General features: G+C 42.5%; 1 protein-coding gene across 1 annotated transcript; it reads left to right on the top strand.

Moving 5' to 3' along the window:
- Window positions 1-24723, top strand: LOC142488138 (histamine H3 receptor-like). Its single transcript, XM_075588509.1, has 8 exons — window positions 1-132; window positions 340-460; window positions 10267-10489; window positions 11067-11101; window positions 12368-12413; window positions 17413-17708; window positions 18390-18556; window positions 23714-24723. Exons 1-8 carry the CDS (start codon window positions 1-3, stop codon window positions 24521-24523), a joined length of 1830 nt encoding a protein of 609 aa, XP_075444624.1. The 3' UTR covers window positions 24524-24723.
- The last annotated feature ends 1860 nt before the right edge of the window (window positions 24724-26583 follow it).

The raw sequence follows: 26583 nt of genomic DNA, 5'->3' as shown, positions 1-26583 counted from the left end.
ATGGAATTTGCTTCCAATTCTCTCCGTAATGAATCTTCACAAGATTCTCAGTTTTTCGTGAATTACGGCTTTCATCCAAGTCGGCTTCCAATCTCCAACACTCCCTCTGGAGTGCCAGTAGCCGATGAACGGGTAACCACGCTACAGAACTCATGGATCAAGATCCAACCCGCACTCCTTATGTCAGCTCAGAGGTTCAAATCTCAAACAGATCGTCGTTGTCAACAGGCTCCCAATTACAAGCCAGGGGGCCGAGTCTGGCTTTCAGCAAAGAATATAAGACTGAAGACTCCTACCCCGAAATTGGCGCCTAGGTTTTTGGGGCCTTTCTTGATTCAGGAACAAATCAATCCTGTCACGTTCCACTTACAGTTGCCTTTATCCATGAACATTCCCAATGCGTTCCATGAATCTCTGCTCAAGCCTTTCATTCAGAGCAATCACTTCCCTGCAAAAGCCCGTAAACCCAACCCTGTTACGTCCAAGGACACTCTGAATTCGGGGTACAGTCCATTATGGATTCCCGAATATCCAGGGGAAAAGTACAGTTCCTTGTACATTGAAAGGGCTATGGTCCTGAAGAGAGTTCCTGGATATCAAGGGAAGACATTCATGCTCCAGCTCTACTCAATCGCTTCCACAAGAAATTTCCACAGAAGCCTTGAATGGATCGTCCTGAGGTCGATCCTGAAAGGGGGGGGGGTACTGTAAGGAATCGGGGGCCACGTCCCTTGTGGCGTGACCCCTCCTTACCCACTACCAGTACTGCAGCGGCTGCAGCCCCTGCCCCCCGTCGCTACCCATGCCACCGGCCAGTGCATACCTTGAACTCTGCCGTCGCCATCTTGGATTCTGGCACTGGTGTTACAGACTCTCAGCTGTGGGAAAGGGGAGTGATGTATAATAGCGCTAATGGGGATTACAAACAATTGACCCTACTCTAAGGGTGAGCCCTATGGTCGCAAGGCAGCCTGGTGGTAACCTGACAGTACAATCAGAATAAACAGCAAATAAACAAAAGAGATACCGGCGCCTAATGAGTCCAAAAATAATGGAATCCTGGATATCCAGTAGAAATAGTTCCAGTTCCAAGGAAATCAACAGTCTCTGTATCTTGGGGTATTCAGATATGACTTGATGCAGTGGAAGTAGAACATGCAATGAAAAAAGAAATATTTAGTGCAACACAGTTAAACAATTTATACAGACATAATTGCAACTGGCTGAAATAAAAAATGCCCTACGCGTTTCGTGCGTCTAAACACACTTCCTCAGGACGTTTGTTAGAACATATTGATTTTATGGCAAATCTTTTGAATGGGAAATGCGGCTTTAAAACGTCCGTGACTGTTCTCTTATGATGCCGGTGCAAAACCGGTTGAAATCCTCATCAGAACCTGTGAAAACACTGAGAGAATCCTGAAGTACTTCCATACAGAGACTATGTCGAGCAAAGACTGAGAGCAGAGAGGAGCTAGATAAAGCAGGAAGGTCCAATTAGGAACGGAGGCGGGACAGGAAGAGCTACAGGGAGACACTGCAGATTGGTGCAGGCATAACAGGCCAGGTGAGTCTTGTTAGTAACCTGAGTATACCCGTGCAGTGTGCGGGGGCGGAGCCTGAGGTCCATGGGACGGGAATAAGAGTGTGCAGACTGAGCGTGCTCCGTAACTCGTGTACGCGTGTGAACCGAGCCAGTGGATGGTGCAGGTGTGCGTGCAGGTGTGCGTGCAGGAGGGCGTGGGCGCGCTCGGCGCTGAGCAGAGGAATCGCCGAGGGGAGTGATCCCGTGACGGCGGCAGGGGCAAGGAGCCGTGGAGGCCGGTAAGGCAGGATTGTTTTGTGTATCCAGGGGCTCCCTGCGGGGAGGGAGTGCTCTGTGTGGGAAGCGAGGAGAACGCCGATTCCTGACAGTACCCCCCTCTTCAGGAACGGCCTCAGAACGGTCCAAGAACGGTTTCTCTGGAAACTTTTTCCTGAAGGACTTAAGAAGGACCGGGGCATGAATGTCCTTTGAAGGTACCCAGGATCTCTCTTCAGGGCCAAAGCCCTTCCACTGCACCAAGAACTGGAGCTGACCCCTGGATAGGCGAGAATCCAAAAGAGAGTGAACTTCGTATTCCTCATTATTTTGTACAGTAATGGGATCCGGTTTACGAATCTGATCCGGAAAGAAGTGACTGGAGATAAATGGTTTTAAGAGGGACACATGAAAGACATTGGGAATCTTCATACTGGGTGGTAGTTGGAGCCGGAATGCCACGGGGTTGATTTATTCACAAATAGGGAAGGGTCCCAGAAACTTAGGTGCCAGTTTAGGAGATGGTACCCTGAGGTGGATATTCCTAGAGGATAGCCATACCAAATCCCCTGGTTTGTAACTGGGCGCCGAAAGACGACGACGATCGGCCTGTAGTTTCGATCTGCGGGAGGAGTTGAGAAGGGTAGACTGAATCCTGGACCATGCGGTTTGGAGGGAAGAAATGCGTTCATCTACGGCTGGTACTCCAGAAGGAATGTTGGGGATGGGAAGACAGGGAGGGTGGAACCCATAATTTATAAAGAAGGGCGACTCCCGTGTGGACTCGTTTTTTGCAGAATTGACGGCATACTCTGCCCAAGAGAGGTGTTGAGCCCAATCATCCTGGAAATCGGATATAAAACATCTCAGGTACTTCTCCAGGGATTGATTGATTCTCTCCGTTTGTCCATTGGACTGAGGATGATAGGCGGAAGAGAAGGAAGAAGAGATGCCCAATCTCTTCGTGAAAGCTCTCCAAAATTTGGATACGAACTGAGAACCTCTGTCAGAAACAATGGACAAAGGGATCCCATGAATCCGGAAAATCTGCTCCGTAAAGATATCAGCAAGGGCGGGGGAGGTGGGTAATCCTTTAAGTGGAAAGAAATGGGACATCTTCGAGAACCTGTTCACGACCCCCAAGATAGTGTTCATTCCTCTGGACCTGGGCAACTCCACGATGAAATCCATACAAATGTGGGACCAGGGGCGGTCGGGAACTGGAAGGGGTAACAGAAAACCCTGAGGCTTTTGACGGAGAGTCTTGCTTTGAGCGCACGTGGGGCATGCGCGGGTAAACTCCAGAATATCTTGAGACATTCTTGGCCACCAGAAATTCCGACGAATGAGATCAGTAGTCTTCTTAAAACCTGGATGACCTGCAGATTTAGAGAAGTGACCTCTGGAACAAATTTGGATGGTACAAAGAGTTTGTTGTCGGGAAGACCAAGTCCTTGGGAATGCGTCTCTGAGAGTGCAACATCTTGTCAAGATTCTTGAAAGTAGACGTGGCGAGAATCCTCTCATGTGGAAGGATAGTCTCCAAAGATTCCTCTGGCCTCTCTTCAGAAGAATGTATTCGGGAGAGTGCGTCTGCCTTTACGTTCTTGGTCCCGGGGATATAGGACAGGTGAAAATCGAATCGAGAAAAAAAAAGAGCCCAACGAGCCTGTCGTGGACCAAGGCGTCGAGCGTTCTCTATGTAAAGAAGGTTCTTGTGGTCCGTGAGAATAGTAAACGGCTCTTTCGACCCCTCCAGCAGGTGTCTCCACTCTTGAAGAGCCATCTTCATGGCCAGAAGTTCCCTGTTACCCACGTCATAATTCCTCTCGGCAGACGAGAATTTCTTGGAAAAATATGCACAGGGATGTAACTTATCTTGGGGCGTTGGTCTCTGGGAAAGAACGGCACCAGCGCCGCAATCAGAAGCGTCGACCTCCAGGACGAAGGGAAGTTCAATGTTGGGATGACGGAGAATAGGTGCGGATATAAAGGCTTCCTTGAGTGTCTCGAAGGCGGAGATGGCCTCGGATGACCAAGCAGAAGGATCAGCTCCTTTTTTGGTGAGCGCAGTGAGGGGTGCCACAATGGTGGAAAAACTCCGTATAAACTTACGATAGTAATTAGCGAACCCTAAAAAATGTTGTATGTCCTTGAGAGAGTTAGGTCTTGGCCATTCAGTGACTGCTTGAAGTTTACCGGAGTCCATCATAAACCCCTCATCGGAAATGATATACCCCAGGAACGGAGTAGAGGTCGTATGAAAGGTGCACTTCTCCAGTTTGGCGCACAAATGGTGTTAACGGAGATGGGAAATGACGTAGGAGGTGTGGCGTATATGGTCCTGGAGATCTTTGGAAAAAATATGGATATCATCCAAGTATACAATAACAAAAATATTGAGTACCTTACGAAAGACGTCGTTGATGAAATCCTGGAAGACAGCGGGAGCATTACATAAGCCGAAAGGCATTACCAGATATTCGTAGTGTCCACTACGCGTGTTGAAGGCCGTCTTCCATTCATCCCCCTTCCTGATGCGCACCAGGTTATAGGCACCACGTAGATCCAACTTGGAAAAAATCTTGGCCCCCTGTAATTTATCGAAACAGTTCGGTAATAAGGGGAAGGGGGTAACGATTTTTAATAGTGATGTGGTTTAAACCCCTGTAGTTGATGCAAGGCCTCAACGACCTGTCCTTTTTCTTGACGAAGAAAAACCCAGCCCCTGCTGGGGAATTGGAGTGACGAATAAAGCCTTTCTTGAGATTCTCCTGGATATATTCATCCATAGCGTGAGATTCTGGTAACGACAAGGGGTAGGTCTTGGACTTAGGTAGGGAGTAACCTGGAACTAGATCGATCGGACAATCGTAAATCCTGTGTGGCGGCAAGAGGTCTGACTGTACCTTATTGAAAACATCCCGGAATTTTTGGTAAATGGAAGGTAGAATAACTTCGGGAACAGAGGTATTGGCCAGCAGTTGATGAGTCTCGCCTGACCTCGGCCTCCAGGAAATGGGAGTAGAGGAAGTCCAGTCAATGAGAGGATTGTTAAGCTGTAGCCAAGGAAGACCAAGGGTGATGGGTATCCCAGGAGCGTGAATGGCATCGAGAACTAAGATCTCCTTGTGCAGATGTGAGGACAGAAGCAAGGGAGCCGTCTCTAAGGAGATGTGGGCCGGGGTAAGAGGACGTCCATCGATACCGACGAGTGCGATGGGAACCTTCTTTCTCACGAGTGGTATGCGGTTTAACCTGGCGAATTCAAGATCCACGAAGTTTCCTCCAGCTCCTCAGTCAATGAAAGCGGCGGTAGAAGTCTTGAACTTATCGCCTGAAAGGGAGACTGGAAATGTAAGTTTCTTAGGGAGTTCACCTTTAGAAAGGGGCCGTGGAGACATTAAACCCAGAGAGAGCCCCTCTGTACTCACTGGGTGTTCCCGTTTCCCGGACGCAGTGGACACTCCCGAACCATGGATCCGCAGTAGAAACACAATCCCCCGGCGTGGCGGAACTGCCGTATCGGTGTGCGGATGCGTTGTACCCCCAATTGCATTGGCTCTGGCAACTCCAGTGCAGGACGAAGAGGTATAGTAGCACTTGGGGGAGCAGGAGTGTTGCTGGGAGTACTGGAGAACGGAACTTGAAAGTTATGGACGCGAGTGCGCTGACGCTCTGAGCGGCGTACCTGGATACGTTGATCCACTCGGGCAGCCAAATCAATGAGGACCTCCAATTGATCCGGCCTGGATCGGCGAGAGAGTTCATCCTTGATGGGATCTGCCAGTCCTTGCCAGAACACAGAGATGAGAGCCTCTTGTCCCCAGTTAGTCTCGGCTGCTAGAGTCCAGAATTCCACAGCATACTGCGTCACCATTCGCCGCCCCTGAGTGATCTGGAAGAGAGAAACAGATGCCATCTCCCGACGAGCGGGAGAATCGAATACTTGTTGAAACTTGGCTTTAAATGCTGGGTAAACTTGGGTAAGGTCAGAACGTCGCTCCCAAACCGGGGAAGCCCAAGCCAGGGCGCTGCCAGTGAGGAGGTTATAAATGTAGGCTACCTTCTTGCGATCAGTATTGTAGAGATGGGGGGCCATTTCAAACTGCACCTCACACTGGTTTAGGAAACCCTACAATCTTGCCATTCACCTGCATAAGGCTTGGGGGGAGGAATCCTTACATCTGAGCTGCTAACTGCGCTTGCGGAGTGGGGGCTTACATCTGGCGGGGTCGCGGTTGGTACCCTGTCTGAGTGTACTGCGACCTGGTGTGTAAGTGTCACAATTTGATCCGCCATGGCCTGGTTGTGCTGAAGCAGATTGGAGAGAAACTGTTGAAGTTCGGTCTGGTCTGCGTCTTGTGGGCTCGACATAATGTTACGCCGGTGCTGCCCGCAGACCAGACCCGTCCCCTGAGCTGAAGGGGGAAGTGGTAATACACGCACCCGCAGCAAAGGGAGCGTGTCCGGAGTGTGGTATGAAGCGTTGCCAGGCCAGGTGTAGTAAGGTAGACAATACTTGCCGGTACCGGTTGTAGAGATAGAGTGAAGGATGCCTCGCCGAAGTCAGGGAGTGTAGAGTGGAGATAGGTCATTGTCCAAGCCGTGTTCAAGGGGTTACCAGAGTGTGCGTTGTCCAAGGAGTGCCGAGATCGAGAGCCAGAGGGGGTAGTCGTACAAGCCACGTCAGAACCTGTGAAAACACTGAGAGAATCCAGAAGTACTTCCATACAGAGACTATGTCGAGCAAAGACTGAGAGCAGAGAGGAGCTAGATAAAGCAGGAAGGTCCAATTATTAACGGAGGCGGGACAGGAAGAGCTACAGGGAGACACTGCAGATTGGTGCAGGCATAACAGGCCAGGTGAGTCTTGTTAGTAACCTGAGTATACCCGTGCAGTGTGCGGGGGCGGAGCCTGAGGTCCGGGGGACGGGAATAAGAGTGTGCAGAGTGAGCGTGTTCCGTAACTCGTGTACGCGTGTGAACCGAGCCAGTGGATGGAGCAGGTGTGCGTGCAGGTGTGCGTGCAGGAGGGCGTGGGTGCGCCCGGCGCTGAGCAGAGGAATCGCCGAGGGGAGTGATCCCGCGACGGCGGCAGGGGCGAGGAGCCGTGGAGGCCGTTAAGGCAGGATTGTTTTGTGTGTCCAGGGGCTCCCTGCGGGGAGGGAGTGCTCTGTGTGGGAAGCGAGGAGAACGCCGATTCCTGACACTACTGTACTGACCCGGCTCGTCTGAATACCGCCTCTGGCTCCTGAACTCGGCTTTCCTACCGACTACTCTAACCTCTTAAACCCGTGGACTCTGTTACGGATTTTGTCTACGGAACATTCTATATCCTCGGACTCGGCAAGTACTTGACCATTCTTTATCTACATCCAGGCCTGGCTACACTACTACGCCACATCCCGGACACGCCCCCTCTGCTGTCGATGCGTATACTCTATATCCCACCTCAGTACAGGGGACTGTCTGGTCTGCGGGCTGCACAGCGTGGCACTTCCCTTCCATCCATTGCCCGTTTGATGCAAGATAATATCTTGTTTGCCTTTGCAGCTACTGCATGACTTTGGGCACTATTGCTAAGCCTGCTGTCTACAAGCACTCCTAAATCCTTCTCCATCAAGGATTCCCCCAATATATCTCCATTTAATTTGTAAGTCGCCTTTTTATTCTTGCATCCCAAATGCATAACCTTACTTTATCTGTATTAAACCTCATCTGCCATTTACCTGCCCACGTTTCCAGTCTCTCCAAGTCCTTCTGAAGAGAAATTACATCCTGCTCTGATTCTATTACCTTACACAATTTAGGAAAAATGATCTGTGAGGTCCAGGAACGGAGCACAGCAGTTGTGAAGAATGGGGCTACAAACCAGCAGGAACGATTAAAAAAAGAACTTTAATGCATGATAGTGAGGGGTATCTGCTACATATGTGAGTACTTTACCTGTATTACTCCAGGACATTGTTACATGCTTTGTACAGTCTGTCTCAGTGAGATGGTTGATATGACCATTATGGTATATATATAGGTCAGTCACTATCTCACAGAGACCCCTATACTGTCTCATTTTACTGTCATACAGGAGTTATATACACAGGTTCCACATGAGTCTCACATAGCTTTAATTATAGCTCCATTCCCCACCACGAGTGATTATCATATTCAATAATTCACACAAGTCCACTTGCTGCTGAGCCCTGACCACTGGGACTGGTTCCCTTCAACTTTGCTCCTTACACAATTTAGTATCATCAGCAAAGATGGAGACTTTGCTCTCAAGGTCATTAATAAGTTAAAAAGCAGGGGTCCCAGTACCGATCCCTGAGGTACTCCACTCACGACTTTAGCCCAACCTGAAAAAGTTCCATTTATGACAACCCTCTGTTGTCTGTCCTTTAACAAGTTTTCAATCCGGGTGCATATATTATTACTGAGTCCAATTTTCTTTATTTTGTACACCAACCTCTTGTGTGAAACCGTATCAAAAGCCTTTGCAAAATCTAAGTAGACCACATCAACTGTATTACCCTGGTCTAAATTCCTACTTACCTCCTCAAAGAAACAAATAAGGTTAGTTTGGCATGATCTATCCTTCATAAATCAATGCTGACTATTACTAATAATTTTGTTTTCCATTAGGTATTCCTGAATATTATCCTGTATTAAACCTTCAAGTAGTTTCCCCACTATTGAAGTCAGGCATACAGGTCTGTAATTTCCCGGTTGTGATCTTGCTCCCTTTTTAAATATAGGCACCACATCTGTTTTACGCCAATCTTGTGGTACTGAGCCTGTGGAAATGGAGTCCTCGAATATTAAATATGAGCTTAACTCCTTGAAAACTCTTGGATGTTTGCCATCGGGGCCAGGTGCCTTATTTACTTTAATTTTTTCAAGTCACATATGAACTTCTCCCTCAGTTAACCAATTGTTCATTAATATGGAGGTTGTGGCTTCCTCCTGCGGCACTGCCATTGAACTTGATTCTTCCCTGGTAAACACAGAGGCAAAGAATTTGGTTAATACCTCTGCTTTTTCCTTATCTCCAATAATCTGCCTACCCATCTCACACTGAAAGGGTCAAATATTTTCTTTTCTCATTTTTGTGTTATTAAAGTACTTAAAGAACTTTTTAGGGTTGACCTTACTTTCTATTGCAATCCTTTTTTTATTATCCATTTTTGCTAATTTGATTGCCCTTTTGCAATTTTTGTTACATTCCTTATAATTATGATACGATGTCTTCGTCCCTTCTGACTTAAAGAATCTAAACGCCTTCCTCTTCTTCGCCATTTCCTCCCCTACCTGTTTATTTAGCCACATTGGTTTTGGTTTATTTCTTTTATACTTATTACCCAAGGGTATACACTGATAAGTGTGCTTTTCTAACCATGTTTTAAAGACTGCCCATTTATCTTCTACATTTTTCCCTGCAAAAACATAATCCCAGTGTATTACTTGTAGATTAGACCTCAATTTATTAAAATCTGCCTTTCTAAAGTTTAAGGTCTTTGTTGAACCCAAGTAATCTGTTTTTTGATAATTTATTTCAAATGAGACCATGATATGATCACTGTTACCCAAATGTTCTAGGACTTGAATATTAGTTATTACTTCTACATTGTTTGATATGACCAAATCCAGAACTGCCCCTCTCCTGGTTGGTTTCTCAGTAATTTGGGTCATATAATTGTCTTTAAGCACCCCCAAAAACCTGTTTCCTTTTGTTGTAACGCTAATCTCATTGCCCCAGTCTATGTCTGGATAATTAAAATACCCCATTATGCAAACATGACCCAGTTTTGATGCCTTCTCCATTTGCAAAAGTTTTTTAGCTTCCTCAATCTCACAGATATTTGGTGGTTTATAGCATATTCCCACAAACATTTTCTTTATACTTTTACCTCCACTGCTAATTTCTATCCACAAAGTCTCTACATTTTCATCATTCCCTTCATATACATTATCCCTTATAATAGGTTTTAGATCCGGTTTAACATATAAACATACTCCACCTCCCCTTTTATTTGTTCGATCCTTCCGAAAAAGGGAATAACCCTCTAAATTAACTGTCCAGTCATGAGTTTCATCCCACCATGTTTCAGTAATGCCTATGATATCATACTGCTCCCTTGCAGCTATTAATTCAAGCTCCCCCATTTTATCTGTCAGGCTTCTTGCATTAGCAAGCATGCATTTAAGTTTTTTTTTCAGCCTGTGCTATTATCTTATCTGCTCCTTCCTTTCTGCGCCCACTTGGTTTAGTCTTTAGAAGTTTTCAAGTATTATCTGTATTTACTATGGGTGTCTCACTGCTTGTCAAACTCGCACTTGCACCCATTCTACCTCCATACCACCTTGTATCCTCATCTATTCCATTTAGTTAATTATCTGTTTCATTCCCCTCCCCCCTCCATCCTGGATGTCTACTCTGGTTCCCTCTTCTCTTTTCTACTCAGGTTACGACACGGCTTGGTTGACTACTCTCTCTGGCTCTCTACCCCGGCTCCTTCCTGACTACGCTGCTTCTCACGTCCCTCGATCTCAGCTTGCATCCCGACCTTCCGGATCTCACCACTCCCTGACCTTCTTTACCTGGTACGGCAATTATTACTATAGCTATATCCACCTGGCCTGGCAACGCCAAGAACTCCACACTCCGGACCACTCCTTCTGCTGCAGGTGCGTGCACACATACGTCCCACCTCAGTACAAGGGACGGGTCAGGTCAGCGGGCAGCACCGGCGTAACAAGGACATACTTGAAAACGAGAGGTGACTCTCAATGTATTACTTACTGGTAAAATATTTATAAATAAATAATTATTTTAAGTGATGAGACAGAGTGATTAAAAGTATTACAGTGTTTGGTAATAGAAGTTTCTTCTGTTGAATGGCTGATTTTGCTTTTATGTTCAATGAACCTTGTCTTTAACATTCTACTGGTTTTACCAATATATTACATAACCCGCAAGGTCATTTAATCATGTATATAACATTAGTTGTAGTACATGTAATCCGGTTCCTGATCTTAAAAATCCTGCCACTTCTGGGGTGATAAAACTAATCACCTGCATTTAGACTATTACAGACACTGCAATTATAACACTTAACACAGCCCAATTTTAGGGTACTGAGAAAGGGTGATATACAGTAGAGTAGTAGTCCTTCCGGTCTGCTCTGATTAACATGTCACCCCTCTGATATGCGAACCTGGGGTGTTCCCTACATAATTTGCCTAATACTTCTTCTGTTTGCAGAACCCTCCAATGTTTATTTACAGATGCAGCCACCAGTATTAGAACACTTACCTGGGAAATTCTGGGAGATTCTGGGGCAATCGCACAGTAAATGCCTCAATATTACCACAACATTTCGGTGAGATTCTTAATGGCCCATAGGATTAACACAGCGGGGGGTACCTGCAGTCCCATTCAAACTGAATGGGACTGCAGGGACCCCTGCTGTCTTAATCCGATGGGCCATTAAGAATCTCACAGAAATGTTGAGGCAATGTTGCAGCAATGTTGAGGCATTTACTGTGAGACTGCCCAAGAATTTCCCAGGCTAGAGTTCTAATACTCGTGGCTGCATTTGTATACATTTTTTAAAGTAACCACTAGCAGTAGTAACCTTTGTGACAAATGTTATTCTTTCTGAATCCTTACAGTAACTTCTGAGTGGATTTTAGGTATCTTTGAAAAAGCCTGTTTAATTACCTATTTGGTGTGCCCTCTTTCAGAGAACTGTGTTTTGATTTCTTTTAATGTTTTCTCTAATTGAGGTTGCCTATCCACAATACGTCTCACCCTAACTTTCTGAGAAAGGGCAACATATTCTTTAGACACTCGGGGTGAAAACTCGAAGCATGTAACGTTGCATTCCTATCTGTCAGTTTTCTGTATAGGTCACTATGCAATGTACCATCTATTTTAGTCAGTAATACGACCAAAAAAGAAATCTGATCACTACTCTAACTTTTCTTCAAGTCGTTTGAAGTTCATTAAGATAATAAAAAAAAACCCAGTTAGTTCATTTGATGTACCTTCGCACAAAAAGAATACCTCATCTATATATCGACAATAAAAACTCATTTTAGTACAGGCATACCCCGGTTTAAGGACACTCACTATAAGTATACTTGTGAGTAAGGACATATCACCCAATAGGCAAACGGCAGCTCACGCATGTGCCTGTCAGTACATCCTGAACAGCAATACCGGCTCCCTACCTGTACTGAAGCTGTGCGCAAGCGGGGAGACTATAGAGCCTGTTACAAATACGTTATTTACATCAGTTATGCATGTATATGACGATTGCAGTACAGTACATGCATTGATAAGTGGAAAAAAGGGAGTGCTTCACTTTAAGTACATTTTCACTTTACATACATGCACTGGTCCTATTGCGTACGTTAATGCGGGGTATGCCTGTACTGTACATTGTGTGAAAATGAATTTCTCCTCGAAATCAGATATAAAAGGTTAGCATAAGAAGGGGCCACATTGCTCCCATCACTGTTACTGTCATTTGTAAGTAAAATATGTTTCTTCTCCACTAGAACACCAGTTGGACACAACCAACAGTGACAGCAATAATCAGCACAGGTAAGACAAGACACATAAAAGCTAAAATCAAAGTTTATTGCACCATTTAAAATGTTTTCATGAGGTTAGTTAAAGAAGACATCAAAAATTAGTTTTAACTTGACATTACGATAGAAGAAAATCCTAAAAGGAATGGCAGAAAATAAGTAGATCATTCTCAAAAAAGCAGATAAGGTGGTCCTTGGTAGTACAAAACTATAGTCAGTGTAAGGCAGAAGCCTTAACACAATTGTCAAATGAGGCTTGTTACTCCAGACTTGTTACTCCATGATCCTACACTTGGCTACCAGTGAGAAGTGAAAAGTATTCTACAATTGGCATTTCATAACTTATGGCCTAATGAAAAGGAAGTAAACTTTCTGACAATGAAAAATCCACGAAGGCCGGTAATATATTTGTTACCAAAAAATCATACAAGTTTGCATAACCCTGCAGGAAGAACAATCATTTCTGTGATAAATTCTTTGAATCAGCCATTAGCAATGTTGGTAGATACTTTTTTGCAGCCATTGGTAACCAAGAGCAGATTGTATATCCGAGACACATGTGACTTTCTGGACAAAATACGATCTGTACCATTAGATAAGAAAGACTTTTTATTAGTTACAATGGATGTGACTAATTTGTACACTATAATTCCTCATGAAGATGGTTTGAATGTCATTAGGGATAAGTTAGAACAAGAACATAAAACCAATCCCCCAATGGACTACATTATATTGCTGGTTCATTTTATCCCCTAGGAAAATTTCTTTAAATTTGAAAACATATTTTATGTACAAATGACAGGAACAGCGATACATATCCAATACATATACAAATATACCCCACTTCCCCCAATACATATACAAATATACCCCACTTCCCCCAATACATATACAAATATACCCCACTCCTCCCTAATACATATACAAATAAAACCCACTCCCCCCAATACATCTAAAAATATACCCCTCTCCCCCTATACATCTAAAAGTATATCCCACCCCCCCAATACATCTAAAAATATATCCCACTCCCCCCCAATATATCTAAAAATATACCCCAACCCCCCAATACATCTAAAAATATACCCCAACCCACCCAATACATCTAAAAAATATACCCCAGCCCCCGATACATCTAAAAATATACCCCAACCCCCCCAATACATCTAAAAATACACCCCAGCCGCACAATACATCTAAAAAAATACCCCAACCCCCCAATACATCTAAAAATATACCCCAACCCCCCAATACATATAAAAAAATATACCTCAACTCTCCCAATACATCTAAAAAATCCCAACCCCAATACATCTAAAAAATACCCCAACCCCCCAATACATATGTAACGGGTATTCCCCCAACCCCAAGCACAGATATAGTGTATGTGAGGGAGAACCTATGTGTTACCAGGTGTGGTGCGAATACCTGTAGTTTCACAAGAGGCCTGAGCCTCCGCTAGTTGGGAACCTAGGGGGAATCCTCTGGATCGATATGGTTTGAAACGCCTTCACCTGTGTAGGGTTCTAGGAATGTAGAAGGTTGCCTACACAGGACCCACATACACATTAAGTACATACACTGAGGTGTATGTAACCAGTTTATATATATGCAGGATAATCATACACTTTACATACTTATCAGTAACCACTACTATGTACTTGTAATACTACTCCCCCTAGGGGGTAACTCAACACCATGTACCATAGTCCCAAATGTCATTCACTCCACTAGGAGTGTACCTTGCACCCACCACTCTGTACCCCAACACCGTGTCCACAGTCTAACCCCTTTGTCCCGTGGTCAGCGCTGCTACTATGTGAGAATATATATAGGTGATTTGTTGGTGCACTTATGAAGGTACCTGCCGAGTGCGCCTGCAAGAAACTTCGAAAAGGATCCGCCTCTTGGTGATCCCGTCTGCGATCCGGCCCTTCCTTGCACGAGGGTCCGCCAGGGGCGATCCCACCCTGGAGATAGTCCTTGTCTCTTTGGGAGTAGGCTTGAGCCCAAGCCTCTTCTTGTGGAGCGCAGCGTCCGCTGTGTCCCTAACTGACACTGGTGCTAATGGGGCAAGGTCCCTAACCTAGGGCCTGTCCCTGTAGCACCACAAGCTGAAAGGGGCTCAGGACCTGACTGGGGCCTAGGGGGCTGCTGGAGTAATGCAGTGGGTCACAGACCCTTGCACTCACCTCCTTCCCCTAGCTCTTCCTGGTCCTGACTAACGTGGGCTTCAAAACCCCACGAAATGTATCTAATCCCCTCTGCAGGGAGATCCTACAGCCCTATTGGCTCCCTGGCATCACGTGGGGTCCCCTAAGGCTCATGGGACTTGTAGTCCCTGCTTAGAGCCCTCTGCTCATTGGTGGTGTTCTGCGCGCTTGTCCTGCGCATGAGCGAGATTCCCGACTGGTCACCGCACTTAAACCCTCACTGCGCATGCGTGCGCAATCTAAGATGGCGGCGCCCAGCACCGGGAACTGCCGGCAGTCCCTACCGCCGTGATCGCCGCACTGCAACCGCCCGGCACGCAACCCGATGCTCCGCTCACCCCCCCAGCTAGCGAAGGGGCACACACGCACACCAGCGCCCAGCTGCGGTGAGTGCAGGGGGAGTCTGCTGCGCAGAAGGGACCTGGCTACACATATATAAAATAACCCAACCCCCCTAATACATATAAAAATCAGGCTTAGCTTGGGGATGATCTCAGGTCAGGCCGGTGGCTACAGGGGTGTGTGCCGGTGGCTGCAAGGGAGACCGGTGTGCCGGTGGCTGCATGGAGGGGGAAGTGTGCTGGTGGCTACAAGGGGGGGGGCGTTGCTACAGGGGTGGCGGGATTGTGGTTGCTGTGACTGTGGCGGGGGCCCGGTGGCTGGTGGTGGCAGGGACCCAGCGGCTGGCAGTGATGCAGGGGGTCTGACGGCTGGCGGTGCTTTGGGGGGCAGTATTTGGCAGGGGCCCAGCGGCGGGGCAGTGGCGAGGGCCCGGCAGCTGGCAGTGGGGGGGCAGTGGCTGGTGGGGCCCAGCGGCTGGTGGTGCTACAGAGGACCCGGTGGCAGGTCCCAGCAGTTGCCACCAGCCCTTCCCCGCTGCAGGCACTTGTCTGTCCCATGCTGGCTGCTCATGTGTGCGCCGGGCCTCCCTCTCTTGCCAGCACGCCAGAAGCTTAGCTGACTTCCATCAGAGAGACCCGACACCGGGTGCAGCGTTTTTTTGTTTTTTTTAATTAACTGGTCCGGCCGGCCTCCCTTACCCATGGCCAACACTGGCAGTCCCCCCCTTTTGGCGGCCCTGACTGTGCCAATCAATTGTTTTTTTTGCATCTTTCAGATTAAAATTGAATGTATTTTTAATTTGAGGCTAGTTTTGGTAATTGGCAGGTTGTATATATTGCCTGGTATGGTGGCAGATCATGCCCACAGGGCATGGGTGTGCCACCATGCCAATCAATTGTTTTTTTTTTACATTTGTAATGGGTTTTACTTTTCTATGTAATACTGTGTTTTATATTGTGCCTGTTTTTGTTTTTAGCTTTCCCATTTATTTCTATAGTGTTAAAGCATGCCCATATTATATGGGCATGCTTTAACACTGTGCCAATCAATGGGTAGCTGGGGTGGTGTCCCCTGGTAGGGTTGATGGGCAGCGGGGGAGAGTGGGTTAACCCCTTAATTACTATAGCGGTAACTAACCGCTATTGTTATTAAGGAGTTAGGGGCCATTAGATTGTATTTTTTTATTGTGCTGTTGATGCCCACAGAGGACAAAGACAGTGATGAGGATGAGGACAGCATTCATACTGGCAGGGGTAAGTGCCAGTTAAATTTATTTATGTTGTACTGTGTGATTTATTTGAAATATTTGGATAATAGTAATTTTGCCCATAATTGTACTGTATGTATTGTGGGTAGGGGGGATTTATTTCAATGTATTGTATTTTTTTAATGCACAGGATTGATACCCAAAGGCAAGCAGGGATCAGGGGGTCTTTTGAGCTGAACAAAGTTTATTTCAGCCTAAGGGATCCCCTACTTACCAAGATACAGGCCCTGTTATGGGGTTCCAGTATCTCCTGCAATGTTAAAATCCCACGGTCACGAGATGCACATGATTTTACCATGGTGGGGATACCGGCACCCGCAATTAACCAGCACGCTACGGGATTTAGAGGCAGCTTCTCTCAAACAGTGCTAAGTCCCTGTTACAGATACCTATAAAAATACTAAACAAATAATAGTAGAAATAAAATCAAAGTTACTTGCAGTACATGTCACTGTTGATATGACACCGGATTCCTCAAAATAGTTAGAATGTAGTATGCGAATGAAGAGGGCCATGGGAAAGATAATGAAAAGGGCCATGGGAAAGATAATGAAAAGGGCCATGGGAAAGATAATGAAAAGTGCCATGGGAAAGATAATGAAAAGGGCCATGGGAGAGAAATTGAGGACAAGATACCGGGGGAAGAGAAAATTAGTCATTTAAATCCAAAAGGGAAAATAGCTGTGAGAAGTCGCTTTATTTCCGTTGTACTGAAGTTAGGAAAATTGGCTTATAACTTTTGGGAGAAAAAATTGTCTGGAGATTTCCTATGTTTGCCCTTAGCTTTGCTGTATAAATATAATATCTTCGCAATTTTTTGATGAAATAGTTATCAGTGTGTGAGGACATTATATTTAGTAACGTGTATAACAAGGATACTAAATATAGATACAGGACAAACTCCTCCTTCAAGACTCCTATAAAAGGCACTGATACAAGGCACTGATACAAGGCACTGCATACTGCGTGCTGCATGTGACTAATTGCAGTGATAAACATCATCAGTCCTAGAACCGACCTTTCTGGGTTTCATAGTTTAGGTGGACACACAAAAGACACAGAAGACTAAATGTTTATTTACTTCAAATAATTTTAACATTAACATTAAAAAAAATCTTAATAAGCTGATTGAACTGATTTGTCAGTCATATGAGTGAACTTTAACAAATCACCACTGTGCAATTGTTCAGTTTTTCTCCCGAAAATGTTTGTACTGGAGGATTTTATTCTGGCATATTTAAAATGCAAACTACCGAAGTAATTAATATGACTAATGGAAATTTGTCTTTTATCATTGAGACCGGTGGTTTGGAAATACAATTTTCAGAAGGTGTAAAAGTTGTAATAACCGTGCAAATATCGTTACTTATTTTACTCACCGTTCTGGGCAACATTCTTGTTATTTTAGCTTTCATTGTGGACAAGAGACTCAGAACCCAGAGTAACTTCTTTCTTCTTAACTTATCCATTTGTGACTTTTTCATAGGTAAGTTTCTGTTACACTAGTCTTTAAAATATCTTCGATGTAGAGGTAAATGTACAATATATAGTTTAATATATAGTCTTACTAATGTTATACGTTTGGGTTTTTCTAAAAAGTGACTATCTGCAGGTAAGTGCATTTTTTTAGCTTCAATTTGGGTAGCATATTAAAAACAACAGCACCTATTTTCATAATTGTATTTAAACATGTGAAATAAGTCCAACAACGTATTAGTGATTTTTGAAGTATACTTCTGGCACTATACATTGATCAACAGTAACACTATACAAAACTATGGGGGTTATGTGTAAAGAATAGTTTTTTAAATGAAAATGTCTTAGTAGGAAAAACAAGTTAATACTTGTGCCACGCAACACGGCACACATTTTATAAACTGTTGTATCGAGACGAATACATTTGTTACTCTAATGTATATACATTTTAATGTATGCAGTAGTTTAGAATGAGTAAGCTATACTGTTCATTTAAAAAAATATGTAACAAACGAGGTAGTGGGTGTAGGTCATATAACTTTTACTGTACCATCTATTCCCTCTCCCCCCTTTGTTACTTCATGGAGAAAGGACCAACATAGCTACCCACCCTTCTTTGCTTAATAAAAACCCAGAATCTTAAGAACAACATCATTTTTAGCACGCTTTTTTTCATCTCCAATCTATCCAGGTGCATTCAGCCTCCCTCTGTGTGTACCATATATGTTGACCGACAAGTGGACACTTGGAAGATTTCTCTGCAAACTATGGTTACTTGTTGATTACACATTGTGCACTGCCTCTGTATTTAATGTTGTCCTTATCAGCTATGACCGATTCCTTTCTGTCACTAAGGCTGTAAGTATTCCTCTTTTTTCTCTCTGTTTATTTTTGCTTTGTTTCCTCCAGGTACAGAATGCAACATTAGTGTTTGCTTAGTGAAAACATAAACTTTTGAATATCTTCTTCAATGAAGAGTACAGGTGTGCAAACATAATTTAGAAAAAAATAGTTATCAGTACATTAGAATATCAGGTAAATTATAAAATTGTATTAGCTTTATGCCTTATATTTTAATTTTTTTCATTACACGATCTTTATAATACATTGCATCAAAGTTTGTAAGTTGGCTCCATCCAATTTCTATTTTGTCTGGGGCAAAACGTTACACAGATAGCTTTATTAACAAGTTTCTTACATTTAATGCCGCTTTATGGCACAAAGGAAAGACAAGTTTAATGTGAGTCTTATCAGATTTCAGAATGCTTTTATTCAGAAGACTTTGAATCCTAGCCAATTAGCCACCCTTATTTCTGAGGTTGGAAGAGAAATGCACAGCTGTTAGAGATGAACAAAGCTGTTGAAGCAGTTTTGGTTGCAATTTATTTATTGGAAAGAACGTTGATAGTCCAAGCAAAATTATTAGCACAAATTTGGCAAATCTGCTCTTATAAAGTATCTCACACCCCATTACCCCTATCAATTTGAATATTTAAAGTGATTTTTTATATACAGTACAGATGTAGCAACATTTCCAAGACTGTGTGCATTGCCACTGCAGCCTTATAGTGCAAACCTGTGATTGCGATGATCGTGGTTTGGACGAATTAACGCTGAAGGGTGTCTGTTCTGGAAGCATAGACCCCCGATTGCAGCAGATACTATCCCCAGTGCCCCAGAGTTGGCTTGTTCATCTGCTTGCCAAGGCCACTGACAGTGGGAATGGGGTGGGCGGGGGGGAGGGGGAGAGCCCGCGCCCAGTGACTGTGGGGGGAGATATAAATAGCAGTGTAGGAGTGAGATAACAACAGGGGAGTGAGAATGGGAGAGGAGTATAAACAAATAAGGAAATCAAGGGAAAGAGAGTAGGGGAGCCAGGGAGGGAAAGAAAGGAAGATAATGGATAGAGATTGAGAGTAAGGCTATGTGAAGAATATTTAGGCAAAGCAAAAAATAGAGAATTAGAGAATGAAGGAAGCAGAAAAGAAAGAATTATAGGAAGTAGACAGGGGAGAAAGGGAGAATATATCAAACATCAAAAAGAGAGAGTATGAAGTCATTTGTTTATTGATTTGGGGTTATTTAAGTTCATGTGAGTATTTATGTATGAATGAGACAGGGCTTGGACAATAGAAGTGGGGCCTTAGGATCTTTGAAAATGTATTGCAAAGGAAGACCAAAAGCAGTCACATAAGATGTATCGTACATTACAGCACTGTATGTAAGTCAGAATGATTTTAGAAATGTAATGTTTTACTGAATATAGTAATCCTTGTAAATCATCACATTTACAATGTTCTTAGAAAAAATAAAATAAAACTAACAGCAGTAATCAAAGGGCCCATATCTACTTAGTGGTTCTATTCCATAAGATACCTTCTTTCTCCATTTAAGTGAAAGGGCTTTAAAGCACCATCAAGAGCCAGAAGGCAGAGCAAACACCCACAGTTCCCCAGACACTATCTGCCGGGATCACAATGCGAGGTGTCCATGCTTCTGAATTGAACCCCTAGCAGCATTAATCCTCTGCTAATGGGGCTTCCTTGGTCGCGTGACCATAGCTTGCCCCGATGCCAGAGACGATGAGCTTTTCTACATTTGTATATTATGGCATGGCCCAGTTTAGTGAGGATGAGTCAAAATAATAGTACAGTTGAGATATATTAAATATGTTGAAAATATTGAATTATTATATGCTCTAATGGCTTTTGTATAATTGCTTCATGTATATACATGCTTTAAATATATATATATATATATATATATATATATATATATATATATATATATATATATATATATATGCAAATATAGCTGTATGCTCATCTGCATGTCTTAGGCAGGTCTGCAACCCCACCTTTCCCCATTATCACTCAGCATACAGCACTTCCACTGCAGCAAGGGATTCTGGGAAATGACATGCAAATGAGCACACAGTGTCACTTTTTGCCTCAATAATATATATATATATATACACATATCAAAACAAAAAAGTGAAGTAGCGCCTCTAATACAGCCTAAACAAAACTGTGATTTATTTAACCTAACTATGAGAACATCCAGTGGGGTGGCATGTGTAGGTAAAATGTATTAAAACCAGTATTAACCAAGGATGATATGGTTCTATATTTAAATATATTATATGTAAATGTTAAATAACAATAACCTAATGCTTTAATACTTAGAAATAACAACATATAAACATATCAAAAAATTGTATAAAACGTATAAGTATATAAAAATTATATAAAAGTGAATGAATTAAAAAACTAAAAAAACCTCAGAAAACACAAAGTCCTGTTCCAAAATAAAGCATCCAGGTATAAGGCAGCCCATTTCAAAGGGGTCACTACTCCCTGATGATACCTATAAAAAAAGAAAAGAAAAGAAACAGGCGCACACCTAGTGCATTAAAGTATAACAAATAGTTTATAGAACAATAAAATCAGTCAAATGCCCACTCACAAAGGTACAGGGTTTAAAAGCAGGTATGAGATAGGCCCTCATAAGCTAGTACTGCCGTCCGATGTCAGCAATGGAGTCCTCTCCTGTCTGCTCTCCGAGTGGTCCGAGCAACCGGAAGTGACGTCCCTCGGGTCGGGTGCCCAGCACAGGAAATCCCTCCGGGAACCCCTCTTAGGTTTATGTATAAATAAATAGCCGCAGCCATTTTACCTCCATTTCCAGTTTCCGGTCTTTATTCCTGTGTTATATGTGGGTACGAGGCGGGGGGAGAGGGGAACCACCTAGCGGCCTCCCTGGTCATGAGTCACATTTCTTTGCTGCTATTAATTGAGAATGTGTCTAAAATAATAAACTCAAAATACAGTAGATGCTATAACTTTCTAATTTGCAGGACAGGTGTGTCAAAATTTACTGTTAGCATATAGAGACGTACAAAGTTTATTGTTAACATATATAGATTTACAAAGTTTACTGTTAGCATATAGAGACGTACAAAGTTTATTGTTAACATATATAGATTTACAAAGTTTACTGTTAGCATATAGAGACGTACAAAGTTTATTGTTAGCATGTAGAGGCATACAAAGTTTATTGTTAGCATATAGAGACGTACAAAGTTTATTGTTAGCATATAGAGACGTACAAAGTTTATTGTTAGCATATAGAGACGTACAAAGTTTATTGTTAGCATATAGAGACGTACAAAGTTTATTGTTAGCATATAGAGACGTACAAACTTTATTGTTAGCATATAGAGACGTACAAAGTTTATTGTTAGCATGTAGAGGCATACAAAGTTTATTGTTAGCATATAGAGACGTACAAAGTTTATTGTTAGCATATAGAGACGTACAAAGTTTATTGTTAGCATATAGAGACGTACAAAGTTTATTGTTAGCATATAGAGACGTACAACGTTTACTGTTAGCATATAGAGACGTACAACGTTTACTGTTAGCATATAGAGACGAACAAAGTTTATTGTTAGCATATAGAGACGAACAAAGTTTACTGTTAGCATATAGAGACGTACAAAGTTTATTGTTAGCATATAGAGACGTACAAAGTTTATTGTTAGCATATAGAGACGAACAAAGTTTACTGTTAGCATATAGAGACGTACAAAGTTTATTGTTAGCATATAGAGACGTACAAAGTTTTTCCAATCACACTTGAAAACATTTGTACTGTACAAGCTGGGTCACATGACCATTTATATTGCCATTGTAGCAACATTGCACAATAATCTGTCAAACAATTGGTATTTTTAGGCATTCCCTAGCAATATGAACTTTCATTAAAAAAGGACTAAACTTAGAAATTAGAAAGACTATCTCCCCTCTCTACTAATTATTCATTATTTTTACAAGAAACAGAAGCATTCAATTAAGTTGTATCTTTTAAAAAAAAAGGTATAAAGGCTTATTATACTATTATAATAACAAACGTTACCTTATTTAAGAATTGAATATAACAAATGAAGTATTTTAATCATTTCAAGACATTGCAGGCCACTCCGCCACTGAAGATCTTAAATTATTCTTGTATGTACAGTATGTCTATCTTTATTTATATAGCGCCATTAATGTACACGCGACATAATCATATAAATAACAAATAATACAAATAACACATCATGGGAAGAAGTGCATCAGACATAAAAGTAACATTTAGTTAAAGGATTCCCTGCCCCGAAGAGCTTACAATCTAATTGGTAAGTTGGGAGAATGTACAGAGAAAGTAGGAAGGTGTTCTGGTAAGTGCTTCTGCAAGGGGTCAAGGTTGATGTATGAGGTGTATAGTACAGCCACAGAGCTTCTCATATGCTTCGTTAAGCAGGTGTGTTTTAAGGTGGGTCTTAAAGGTGGATAGAGAGGGTGCTAATCGGGTATTGAGGGGATGGGCATTCCAGAGGTGTGGGGCAGTCAGTGAGATAGGTTTAAGGTGGGAGAGGGCTTTATATACAAAGGGGTAGAGAGAAGGCATCCTTGAGGAGAATGCAAGAGTCGGGATGGTGCATAGCGAGAAATTAGGGCTGAGATGTAAGGAGGAGCAGATGAGTGTAAAGCTTTAAAAGTGAGGAGGAAAATTGAGTGTGTGGTGCGGGATTTGATAGGAAGTCAGGAGAGTGATTATTATTTTTATTATAATTCGTTTCACATAATTAAAACTTTATTTTGTGTCATTTTGAGTGGCTTTAATGCAAAAGTTGCAATAAAATACTGTTTGTTTGTTTTTTCACTTTAGTTTAGTAATGATATTTCTAAAGATGACTTGAAAAATTTCAAAGTTTTATAATCTTGTTATCCATAGCAATTTGTACACTGGTTTTATTTAAATACATTGTTTTTATTCTTTTCAAAATATAGCATATTGCAGACAGTATTCCGGAAACGATTAATATTTGTTTTCTGTCATTCTCAAAAATATGATATATTTTGGCAACAATTCATCTTTTTAATATTTTGGCGAGGACCTATTTGATATAAAAAGAATCTGAGTTACTTTCGTTGTCTAAAATAAACACATTTTCTTTATCTCTTTGGCCAGGTGTTATATCGCTCTCAACAAAAAAGACATAGTCAGACTGTTCTTAAGATAGCTGCAGTCTGGATACTGTCATTCCTTGTGTATGGCCCAGCCATTCTTTTCTGGGAAAGTCTTTTTGGTGATAATGACATTCCTAAAAACATTTGTATCCCAGGATTTGATTACACCTGGTATTTTCTTCTGGGAGCGTCAGCTCTTAGTTTTGCTCTTCCTCTTATAAGCATTTCATTTTTTAATTTGAGCATCTACTGGGACATTCAAAGACGCAGCAGAAAGAAAAGACAGTCTTCAATTACTCCTCCTCCAGAAGAAAAGGAAAAAACTGTGAGACCGTACATCATAGCAACTAATATTGTTCTATCTACTCCACAATTAGATGGGAAAGACGACATTAAATCACCTGTAAGGAAAAGGGTTAAGATTTATCTTCCTTTTACACAATGCTTCAACAGTAAAATTACTTCCTTTTCCCCACAAACTGGTGGCACACACATTAAGAGGGATGTTAATATTATTAAACTCTCAAGGGACAAGAAAGTTGCCAAATCTCTAGCGATTTTGGTTTGTATTTTTGGCATTTGTTGGGCTCCCTACTCTTTTCTTGTGTGTATCCGTGCTGTCTGTAATGATTATTGTATTAATTCTTTCTGGTTTAAAATTACAGCCTGGTGCATATGGATTAATTCAGCAATTAACCCTATCCTTTACCCCTTGTGCCATGAAAGTTTTAGAAAGGCTTTCGCCAATTTGTTTTTACAAACATGCATAAAGAAGTTCAGAACTGAAATTGTTTTACCTAATAGACAGTAGCATTTTCTGATTTTTTAGCAATGTGCTGAAAACAATCAGGTCAAGCAGACCACACTACAGTATCTGACTAGATCTATAACAATAATTTAATGGATGATACTGAAGGGGTTATTATACATTAGAGGCAACTCTTATTCGAACAAAAACCAGTGGCAATTCCCCCAAAAACCCAGGAAACACCCAGGTACATTCTGAATACAAGCCTTAAACTTTCCTTAAACTAGCCCCAGCATTTCTGCATTGATTAATGGCCTATCAGATTAACAGCGGGGGTCCCTGGCAGTCCCATTCAAACTGAATTGGACTGCCAGGGATCCCTGCTGTGTTAATCCTATGGGTCGTTAGTCAATGCAGAAATGCCTTAAACGTGCCTCAAACTAGCCCAGAACATACCCAGCACATACCCAGCACATACCCAGAATGTAACCCGGCTAGTTTACGGCAAATGTTAGAATAAACGTTGCCTCTACTGTAATAATAATATTATAACACCTATTTAAAATATATTTGTAACAGTTAAATTCCAGAATATAAAAGTCAAAGCAGTTGTAAAAACAACAAAGTTCTACTTTCTGAATGTGGATTGTGGTATATTTTTCCTTTCATTGGCCTAGATACATTAAATGCCATTAAGCATCTTAACATGATGTTAAGAGTGTTGCAGATATAGATGTTGCAAGACTATCTGTTCCCAGTACCGTGGCAAGGTGCGAGATTCACCCCACGGGAACACTATGTACAGTTGGCTAGCCACTGGAAGCCAACAAAATGACATTGCACTGTTAGATGGGTTTTATTTATTTTAATTGCAATTTCAGTATCTGTATTGCAGACGGCAGAGTTTATATCTGTCCATGACTGCAGTGAGGCTATTGAATGCCACGTGTGCTTAACAGTACAAATAGAGTAGTAATAATAATAATAATAAATGTTTTCACACATTTTTTTTTTGTCATGTTATGTGTTTGTTTAGGGTTAATTGTAAAATCATGCAACTTTTTTAAGGGAAAGGAAAACTCTGTTACAATGTAGAAACCTTTGTGCCTAATAAAATGGACTACAATGTTGCTATAACAATTATTTATTTTAAATATCACACGTTCTTATGTACAACATATACTTTGCTGTTGGTGCATTCTTTGGAGATGCCCTCTTTGCATGCTTTATGTGCTGTCTAAGGCCTCGGGCATGGTGCCACGGGCCGCGCTGATCCACGCTCCTGCTCTGCCTCGCCTGCTCAAACTGAAGCTTTTTTGTGTCCTGGCAGGCGAGGCAGTGAGCGCGCTTTGGGGGCGGGCGGAGGCGGGGCGAAGGTGTGTCAGAGGCGGAACAGAGGTGTGGTGGGAGGCGGGGCTAGTCCCTCGCTCCCATTGGATGTGAGCGGTCACGTGACTGCTCCGCCGCTCCCCTGAGCGGCACATTTTAAACTTGCTTGTCTGCTCAAAATATCTGAGCATACATTTAAAATATTGGCTTTTTAATTTCCATTTTAATCAATATACTGAGAAACAACCATCACCAAAATTCCTCAACACCATCATGTTGTATATTCTAATTTAAAAGACATTACTTGGATTGCCACAATTTTTTTTGGGGAGGGGGGGTTTAAGATGGCTCTAGTACCGGTTGTGTGACCCAAAAAACTCAGACAGTGGTAGGTGAATTATAAATATTTATTAGGTGAGATACTGTAGTACAGTGCAGTTGCTTTAACTGTATTGTAGCTGTGTATGAGAACATTATAGGGTTAAACATCGTGTTAATGCTGGTTATCAATTGCAATTTCTCAAATGTTTCCTTTCAATACTTATCAACCCAACTCCACCCACCCCCTCAGGACTCTGATATACCTTACATGGGAATAAACACACATCAAACAAATATGTTGAAAAATAAAAGATTGTATTAACAAAATATTTTAAAAAAACCCACACACTCACTAAACCCCTCCCACACAACACCCCAACACACTCACCAACCCGCTATACCTACTCACACTAACTTCCCCATCCCTCCAAATCACTCACAAGTCGTCCCCCCCATGCTCAACAACCTCTTTA

Source organism: Ascaphus truei, chromosome 2 (genome assembly GCF_040206685.1).
Source record: "Ascaphus truei isolate aAscTru1 chromosome 2, aAscTru1.hap1, whole genome shotgun sequence".
Taxonomy (NCBI): domain Eukaryota; kingdom Metazoa; phylum Chordata; class Amphibia; order Anura; family Ascaphidae; genus Ascaphus; species Ascaphus truei.
The sequence above is the reverse complement of the archived record's forward strand: the minus strand, read 5'-3'. Positions and strand labels throughout refer to the sequence as shown.